The sequence below is a fragment of the Oncorhynchus nerka genome, linkage group LG2 (assembly GCF_034236695.1).
Source record: "Oncorhynchus nerka isolate Pitt River linkage group LG2, Oner_Uvic_2.0, whole genome shotgun sequence".
NCBI classification, from domain to species: domain Eukaryota; kingdom Metazoa; phylum Chordata; class Actinopteri; order Salmoniformes; family Salmonidae; genus Oncorhynchus; species Oncorhynchus nerka.
In genome coordinates, this window is record NC_088397.1 from 62,860,901 (window position 1) to 62,871,184 (window position 10,284).

General features: G+C 44.1%; 1 protein-coding gene across 1 annotated transcript in view; it reads right to left on the bottom strand.

The window, feature by feature from the left end:
• Positions 1 to 9,826, bottom strand: part of LOC115139285 (solute carrier family 41 member 1-like) — a 43,881-nt gene extending 34,055 nt beyond the window's left edge. The window contains exons 1-2 of the mRNA XM_029676482.2: positions 9,555 to 9,826; positions 7,135 to 8,290 (exon numbers count right to left, since the gene is read on the bottom strand). Coding sequence (XP_029532342.1) covers positions 7,135 to 7,602 — 468 coding nt within the window. The 5' untranslated portion in view covers positions 7,603 to 8,290; positions 9,555 to 9,826. The remainder of the gene's footprint in view (positions 1 to 7,134; positions 8,291 to 9,554) is intronic.
• Between the last annotated feature and the right edge of the window lie 458 nt (positions 9,827 to 10,284).

Below are 10,284 nucleotides of genomic sequence, written 5' to 3' on the forward strand. Positions count from 1 at the left end.
AAATGCTCTCTGGCAAACTACCGACGGGCCTGGACATGTACTGGCTTAAGCAGGGGGACACGTCTAGCACTGCAGGATTTGAGTCCCTGGCGGCGTAGTGTGCTACTGATGGTAGGCTTTGTTGCTTTGGTCCCAGCTCTCTGCAGGTCATTCACTAGGCCCCCCCGTGTGGTTCTGGGATTTTTGTTCACCGTTCTTGTGATCATTTTGACCCCACAGGGTGAGATCTTGAGTGGAGCCCCAGATCGAGGGAGATTATCAGTGGTCTTGTATGTCTTCCATTTCCTAATAATTGCTCCCACAGTTGATTTCTTCAAACCAAGCTGCTTACCTATTGCAGATTCAGTCTTCCCAGCCTGGTGCAGGTCTACAATTTTGTTTCTGGTGTCCTTTGACAGCTCTTTGGTCTTGGCCATAGTGGAGTTTGGAGTGTGACTGTTTGAGGTTGTGGACAGGTGTCTTTTATACTGATAACAAGTTCAAACAGGTGCCATTAATACAGGTAACGAGTGGAGGACAGAGGAGCCTCTTAAAGAAGAAGTTACAGGTCTGTGAGAGCCAGAAATCTTGCTTGTTTGTAGGTGACCAAATACTTATTTTCCACCATCATTTGCAAATAAATTAACTAAAAATCCAATAATGTGATAGTTGAAGTGTACCTATGATGAAAATTACAGGCCTCTCTCATCTTTTTAAGTGGGAGAACTTGCACAATTGGTGGCTGACTAAATACTTTTTTGCCCCAGTGTAAATTTGCAAACATTACTAAAAACATGTTTTTGTTTCGTCCTTATAGGGTATTGTTTGTAGATTGATGAGGATTTTTATTTAATCCATTTTTAGAAAATATGGCTATAACGTAACAAAATGTTGAAAAAGTAAAGGGGTCTGAATACTTTCCGAATGCACTCTATGTGATAAGAGCCTAGCAGATTATATATGTGGATCAATGAAATGACTGTTTTTTATCTTTATTCACTTCTGTGGATAATTCGACCAGACTACAAAAAGAGAGACAGCTGGAAGCCAGTATGATTTTCCAGATTATTAGAATAAACCAAATCGACAGGGGACCAAGTCCACACTCTGGTTTCCCACTGGCTCCTGTAGAAACCCGGCAACTGGATGTGGTTGTCCCAAAATGTCCTCCTGTGGGGGGAGAGAGTTGGCTGGTTTCAGGCTTTAGTGTTGATTGTGAATTCCTGTTTACTGTTTGCTGTATTTTTAGATAATGTTTGTTTATATTTGAGGCGCTGAGACTGAACCAATGTCTTGCCTCACGGTTTTATTTTGGTCATCTGCACGTCATCTGATGCCACAGTGTGGGGAAGACAGACGGATAAGAGATAGACAAACAGATAGGAGAAATCATACAAGGCAACAAACAAGTTACCCCACATTTTTACACTATATAAACTGTGAATGTCAATCAACTGTGGCTGAGACACTATCTGGTGTGGAGTGCTCTCTCTCTCTCTCTACTGGAAGCATGTCCAGCATGTCCAACATCAAAACAACCATTGCACCTGTCTTGACCTTTGAAGTTCGTAGGAAGGTCATAAATCACATCTAACGAAGAACAAATCTGTGAACTGTCCTCTCACTGACCTACAGTAAGTGTCAATTTCAGAGGGTGTGAAAGTGTCCATTTCAGAAGACCATTTCAGCAGGCGCACTGCTCCTGTGGTTTGGGATTGACAGACAGTATTGGGACACTGTGTGCTCAGGTTTGGGATTGACAGACAGTATTGGGACACTGTAGGAATGGGGCCTGAGACAGGGTGTGTGTGTGTGTGTGTGGTGAGGAGGAAACTAAGGGAAGTTAAATAGGTGGGTCACATTTCACACAGAGATTGGGGCTCCCGAGTGGCATAGCGGTCTAAGGCACTGCATCTCAGTGCTAGAGGCGTCACTACAGACCCTGGTTTGATTCCAGGCTGTATCACAACCGGCCATGATTGGGAGTCCTATAGGGTGGCGCACAAATTGGCCCAGCGTCGTCCGGGTTTTGCCGGGGTAGGCCATCATAGTAAATAAGAATTAGTTCTTAACTGACTTGCCTAGTTAAATAAAGGTGAAATAAATTTTAAAAAATAAAATTAAATGATCGAGAACGCTGTGGAGAACGCATGCATGCATCACCCTGGGCAACCATTCCTCACTCCAGCAGCTGAGCTGAGGGGCAACACACACACATTGAGAGGATGATGTACTTTGCATCTACCATACATCTGAGTCAGGGAGATAGAGATAGAGAGAGGAAGAGAGCAGGGTATTGCCTCCTGCAAGGGCAGAAGGGGATTAGCTGTTAGCTGAGTTAGCAGTGTGTCAGGGGAGGGGAATTACAATGTGATAGAACCTACTAGACAGGCTTCTAGAATCAATCATTATATTGAAGACATTGTCATGATATATTATTTATCTTCACACAGGAAATTATATAACCTTCTCTTTTCTTTATCATCATAGCTGTTGTTATTAACTCTTTAATAGGGTGAAAATAATTCAGTATTTAGCAGGGAAGTTCAGAGAACTACAGATGAATCAGCATGCTATGATTGAATGCGAAAATGAGAGGTAGACTGACAGGAAAAGAGAGAACGTCCTGGTTAGAGGGCAGGATATGGGTAACCGCATAAGAGTGCAGGCTATTAACCACAGTGAGGCACTAATCTGTCCTTATAACAATTATAACCCCAGAACCAGAGTGGTGAGCACTTTCTTTCTCTTCACCATCTTGCTCTCTGTGTGTTCCTCCCTCTCTCCCTCTCTCTTTCTTCAGAGTTCCTGTGTTACACTATGTTGGCATCAGAATGGGCAGTCAGTGCCAGCACTTGGTCTCCAAGCAACCAGACACCTCCAGCTTTATCTGTAGCAGAGGCTGACCTTAAATAAATATATGACCTGTCAGCCACCCAGGCCCAGGACTGTATTTTTACACTGCCAGTACCGCAAAAAACACAGTAACACACACATACTGGCAGAAACATTACACAGTAAACTCACACACAATCATGCACTAATGCTTGCATGCACACAGACCAACAAATATCCACATATGATATATTTTTTACCTTTATTTTACTAGGCAAGTCAGTTAAGAAGAAATTCTTATTTTCAATGACAGCCTAGGAACAGTGGGTTAACTGCCTGTTCAGGGGCAGAACGACAGATTTTTACCTTGTCAGCTCGGGGATTCGATCTTGCAACCTTTCGGTTACTAGTCCAACACTCTAACCACTAGGCTACCCTGCCGCCCCATTATAATATACTGTATATCCAAACCCAGTTTACACCAGGCAAGTCAACAGGAAAGTGTGAATAATTCTATTAAATTGTTTCCCCTGTGGCTCTCAGAACCCAGCAGTGCTCTGGCTGTAGACTGTTGTTTGTCTCCTTTGGGTTACAGTCAGCTACAGTGGCTGAAATACACACTATATTTTACAGCTGCGTGCTCATACTATACTCTGTTTTATTATATGAGGTGTTATTATATTCTGTTCTGCTCAGCTCTATTCTATCAGAAAATAGAACCATGAGGACCTACTTATGTGTTTGAGTCTGTCTCAGCAGTATTCACAGATACAGTTGAAGTCGGAGGTTTACGTACACTTAGGTTGGAGTCATTAAAACTCGTTTTTCAACCACTCCACAAATTTCTTGTGAATAAAAAATTCCAGAAAATGATATCATGGCTTTAGAAGCTTCTGATAGGCTAACTGTCATAACTTGAGTCAATTGGATGTGTACCTGTGGATGTATTTCAAGGCCTACCTTCAAACTCAGTGCCTCTTTGCTTGACAAAATGGGAAAATCAAAAGAAATCAGCCAAGACCTCAGAACATTTTTTGTAGACCTCCACAAGTCTCGGTTATCCTTGGGAGCAATTTCCAAATGCCTGAAGGTACCACAAACAATAGTACGCAAGTATAAACACCATGGGACCACGCAGCCGTCATACTGCTCAGGAAGGAGACGCCTTCTGTCTCCTAGAGATGAACGTACTTTGGTGTGAAAAGTGCAAATCAATCCCAGAACAACAGCAAAGGACCTTGTGAAGATGCTGGAGGAAACCGGTACAAAAGTATCTATATCCACAGTAAAACAAGTCCTATATTGACATAACCTGAAAGGCTGCTCAGCAAGGAAGAAGCCACTGCTCCAAAACCGCCACAAAAAAATCCAGACTACGGTTTACACATGGGGACAAAGATCGTACTTTTTGGAGAAATGTCCTCTGGTCTGATGAAACAAAAATAGAACTGTTTTACCATAATGACCATCGTTATGTTTGGAGGAAAAGGGGGAGGCTTGTAAGTCGAAGAACACCATCCCAACCATGAAGCACGGGGGTGGCAATATCATCCTGTGGGGGTGCTTTGCTGCAGGAGGGACTGGTGCACTTCACAAAATAGATGACATCATGAGGCAGGAAAATTATGTTAATATATTGTAGCAACATCTCAAGACATCTGTCAGGAAGATAAAGCTTGGTCGCAAATGGGTCTTTCAAATGGACAATGACCCCAAGCATACTTCCAAAGTTGTGGCAAAATGGCTTAAGGACAACAAAGCCAAGGTATTGGAGTGGCCATCACAAAGCCCTGACCTCAATCCTATAGAAAATGTGTGGGCAGAACTGAAAAAGTGTGTGCGAGCAAGGAGGCCTACAAACCTGCCTCAGTTACACCAGCTCTGTCAGGAGGAATGGGCCAAAATTCACCCAACTTATTGTGGGAAGCTTGTGGAAGGCTACCCAAAAGGTTTGACCCAAGTTAAACAATTTAAAGGCAATGCTACCAAATACTAATTGAGTGTATGTAAACTTCTGACCCACTAGGAATGTGATGAAAGAAATAAAAGCTGAAATAAATAATTCTCTCTACTATTATTTTGACATTTAACATTCTTAAAATAAAGTAGTGATCCTAACTGACCTAAAACAGGGCATTTTACTAGGATTAAATGTCAGGAATTGTGAAAAACTGAGTTTAAATGTACTTGGCTAAGGTGTATGTACACTTCCGACTTCAAATGTAAGTCAGATAAATAAACAGATAAGTCTTCATTTAACTGTCCAGCTGTCCTCTTTCTACCCCCTCCACCCCAACTCCCCCTTAGCCACGCTAGCCTCGCCCTCAAGTGGGTGCTAAACAAGCCAGCAAGCTTAGCTACAGAAGGTAGTGCTACGTATCAACAGCCATTCTCAGTCAATTCAGTAGGGGTTGGAAGCTATGGCAAGCTTGGATTGATTTTTTGCGTCGCGACATTGCGGAGGATTTCAATAAAGTTCAGCTTTCTCCAACTTTAGTCCCGCCCGGTTCAGCTCCCTCGTCCATGCTCGCAATTCTCAACGGTACCCCCGCCCATTCCGCTTCTCTCGCTATCCTTCCATTAAAAGTGAATGGCTTCCGATGTTTCACCGCGTGATGCTAATTGCTAAAGTAAATGGGGTGTAAGGAGTGTAATATATTATGTAAATACCCCATATTCTCTGATGACCTCCCATTCTGTCTATACTCAGAGCTGAGATATCACATTGGCTGGCAGAGCAGTGATTGACATGTACAGGGCCAATCAGTTGACAGACCACTTAATTCAAACATGCCCAAGACCCACCCCTTAGTAGTCTTCATCACATGATGTGACCTTGCTAAGAAGAAGTTGTACCTCGATGACCACAGCTAAAGCCAAACATGTATGTGCTTTAGTTTGGGGTTTGTAATGGAGACTAATATAATAATATATGTGACTAGATCAGTCAGATAGGCAACCGTGTCCATTCCTCCCTTCAACAGGTCAAAATGTCCTCCTACCCTCTGCCAGTAAGAAGCCTTCTCCAGTACTTTTTATACTTTTTAGCCAGCAGTTCTGAAGTAGTGTTCACGGGCTAAAAGTGGTCCCTGAAAATGTCACATGTGCAGAAATGTGCACCAAGTCATTGCTCTCTCTCTCTCTCTACCTTGTGTGCATCATTTGACTCTTGCTAGCTGTCACTCATATGGCGAGGGGCTGAAGCTCATTGGTTGAACTCAAATTGCTAGGGGGCTGGCCCACACGGGGGAAGATTTAGTGAAAATGGTGCAGCACAGCTTCTCAAAAAAACAGTTGCTTTCAAACTAGGGATTTCATGGCTAATTGAGGTAAGACAGTAATTCTGCTCATATATTATGCATGTATGAAGAACACATTGACACATCCAGCCCAAAGTAGGAGGTTTAATAAAGACTTAGTAGGCGCAAAAGTTCTGGAGCATGTCTTAACATGACTAGCACAACGCTGAAGACTGTTTCCTTATTGTCTTTAACGGGACTGGGACTAAGGTGAGTAGAGGGTGGAGGAGGTAGCATAAACACATTACAGTACAGCTCCTAGCACAAGCAAGGCAAGTGTTGTCTGTAGCCTCAACATTCTGTTTCGGAGTCCATACTGCTGAACTAAGACGTTCCATTATATTGACCAGGTACTCCATTGGCTGCTCTAACAATGAAAAGAAATGTCTTCAAAAATGGAAGGCAGTCGTGAGGAAACAAAATCAGGTGGGACCATTCTAGCAAATGAGAGGGCAGATATGCGTGTGAACATCCACAATGGTCCTTGCAATGTAGTATCCTTGGGACATCCCCCACCCCATTGAAGTTTACATTTAAAAAGGTTCAGGTACGAGTTAGAGGTAGGTTCAGGTAAGGGTTATGGTTAGAATAGGGGTTAAGGTTAGGATTAGGGTTTAGGGTAGGGATGTCGCAAGGCACAACTCTGAAATCAAGTGTTTTTTCTCAAAGTTGTCGGGATGTCACGTGTCCTACTTATATCAGTACACTCGTAACAACTTAAAAACAACATTAAAAAACCTATATTCGACCAAATAAAGCTCACATAGCAAATGAGCCATTTTATTTTTTGTTGACCAAATTCGACACTTATTGATCTCCATACAAAAACTCCTTGCTTGGTGAGTGGAAAAAACACCACCTGCTGGAGAATACAGATTTTCAGTTATCCCTCTCACTTTGCCTCTTCCTCTCTCTGCAGAATCAGATAGAATCAATATGTTCAGGAGTTTTGGTCCAGGAGTTTTGGACCTGTCACCTGACCCAAAATAAATTGGTGTGAATCAAAACAGTTTCTCCTCACCTGAACAATATCCAGCACCATGCCCGCCGCCACCGTCCCGAACCCGGCCAGCAGGAATGGCAAGACCACCTGGAGGCCGATGGAGAAGGAGGTCTCTTTTAACGGCGCTGGTGGCTCTGGGCTCTGGTCAGTGCTTATGTCGTCGCTCTCGTTGCTCTGGCTGCCATTCTCCAGGAGAGCGTCCTCCTCGCGCTGGCCCTTGGCATTCGCCCTGCAGTCTATCTCCACTATCTCCCGGCCTTCATCTCCCGGTTCACCAGACCTGTCTGTGAAGGATGTCACTTCTGTGAGCTCGTACTCGCCCCTCTCCTCCGGTCTCATCTCCTCGGGGTCATCGGTGAGGATGGCCGGGTGAACAGAGCCGTTGGAGTGGAGGTACACCGGTGGTACCACTCTCTTCATTTCTATCGCCCCGGATGACATGTCGGTGTCCGGCGGTTGGTCTTGCTCTTTTGACCAAAGTACCATGCGGAAGCTTTTGGGGACAGTAGACTGAATTACAAATATAGGCTACGGCCAAAAGGTGTGGGATGGTTGGTTTAGATTTCCCTTGATCGGTTTTTAATAACCTGATCTCACAAGTGAATTTATCCCATTAAAGACTGCTGGTGAGTGGCACTCAGGTGTGGTCATGAATGCAAAATTAAGTGGTAAAAAACGTTTTGAAAGCTCAACTAAACTCCTGCAAAGACCGGTGTGAGTAGCTGCTCTCCCCCAGGCGTGCTTCGGGAGAAGCTGGAGTATGTCCTCCATTCACTGCGTAAGCACCGTAGGCAGATGTATAGAAGAATGAAACAATTATATATTTTTAAAAGAGAGCAAAAACAAACAAACCAATGTTTATCTGGTCAACAACGATTGGTAACCAAAAAGTCTTGAAAAGTTGGTATGAAAAAGTACATGAAGTATTGCAGGTCCAGCTAGTAGCCTGAAGTTCTTTTCAGAAAGTCATCCAAGAGCGCAGGTCAGTCCTGCACGCGCTCTGACGGTGCTTTCAGACTAGCTCGCTCCAGACCGTGTCCTGGGCTGGGAAGGTCTCACCTTTCATCAAGTGGCTATTTTATGAGGAGTATTTAAAGGTCTGCAGCACAAGGATATAGTTACGGAGCAGCCCTACAGGAGAACACTTCCCCTCAGCGCTCTGGTTGCTGTTTACCTAAAAGAGAAGAAAATAATCACTTTTAAGAATAGGCTATATGTCCTGTCTCTTTCACAGGGAACATCTCATCAACTTTCAGCTTTTTATGTAGTCAAGCTTATAAATGCGCATTATTGAGCACAAATGACTGTCATGGAATGGACATGACAATACTGGATTTATTTGGTATAGGCACTGGTTGGAATACTTATGTTTATGATATCCTACTAAATGATGAGACATACATTTCTGGGGGGTTATTTGCCTAAGTATGTTATTCTCAAACACATTATGTCCATCAAGGGTAAGTCTATAGCTACAGTGTTACCTAATTCCACAATGGCATCCTTTCATGACATTATCATGTTATATGGATAGACCAGGGCTCTCCAACCCTGTTCCTGAAGAGCTACCATCCTGTCGGTTTTATCCAAACCCAGGTGTAAATAATCTGATTCAGTTTATGAACCAGCTAATTATTAGAATCAGGTGTTCTAGAATAGGGTTGGAGTGAAAATCTACAAGACCGTAGCGCTCCAGAAAAAGAAGCTGAGTTGAGGAAGGGGTGGAATGTTTTCCGTTAAAAAAGCAGCGTGTTGCGCCAACAACCCTCCACGCTTTCCTCGGACTATGTTTGGCGTTATGATGCCGGGTTACCTATGGAAGCGTTTACAAACGGTTTCATACAGCGCCAAACATCTAAATTCCTCTGGCCGGCTACAAATAATTATCCAATAGCCGAGGTGTAGGCTACATCCTCTAATGCTGATTCTCCCCCCGCATGTTACGACGTCAGATACTCTCCTGCGTTAAGGCGCATTTGGTTTCCCCCCTGGTCCTGAAACAATCCTGTTTAGTAGTCAAGACCAATACCCCGCCGCCCAACACAGCAAAGGCGTAAATTAGTACAAGCTTGGTCGTGGATGAATAGGGGGAAGGAACCCTTCTGTGAGTTTGTGATAATGCCGACACGACCGTTGAATTAAATTATAGATCGTGGGGATTTTTTGTTCTCCAAACCTGTAGCCCAGCTATGTATAATGAAATAATTCAGCCAACTGACGTAACAGGTAGACTAGTCATAACATAACGGTAACGTGAGGCAGGGAATATTCTCTAAAGTGGCAAAAATCAACGATTCCCTTCTTCACAGAGAAATATGGGTGGGATAGAAAGAGCAGCGAGGAATACAATAGGGAAATAGCCTGAGGTGAAAAGCATCCCCCCGTCCAATATGTCTGGATCGATACCAGCAGATCAGGTATAACAGACAGTTCTTTACCTAAAACGCAGAAGTCCACAGGGGAGACGAGTGAACAGACGCTGAACAGAGCGCACTGCTGAACGCCTCAAAACTGTTGTCTCATATCCTGCACTCCGTTATAATGTGTGCTGCAGCCTGATGCGTGGGTGCCGGTATGCATGCCTGGTAACGGTAACCGCCCGTACCTGGCTTAATCGTTAACCCCACACGGTTAAGGCTGTCACTTCCGACCCGTCACATTGTCCCATTTAGAACCCCGCGAGCCGCTACATGCGCATATAACAATCTCATGGCATAGGAAGTCACAAGGCTGGGCAACCAGAGATGACGTGAGCGCGTGCGCGTGATAGCCCCCTGCGATTTGTCACGGTTGAGCGCTGCGCGGTGCAGCCAGCCGCATCTATGTCCGATAAGCACGCGCGTGAATTGAGCTGGCCTTTCTGTGTGTGTGTGTGTGTGTGTGTGTGTGTGTGTGTGTGTGTGTGTGTGTGTGTGTGTGTGTGGTGTGTGTGTGTGTGTGTGTGGGTGTGTATGTGTGTGGTTGTCTGGGAGTTCTTTGTCTTGTTATGGCTTTCTTACCACAGTAGATTTAGATTTGTTTATCTATCCTTAATTTAACAATATCACCCATGGAGAGAAGAGTTGTGATGGTTATAGCCTGGATTCTTCAGTGTAGCTGAAGTGAACATTCAGGTAACTCATTCACCAATGCGTCCTTATATAACTGTATTGCTTATCACATCACCCC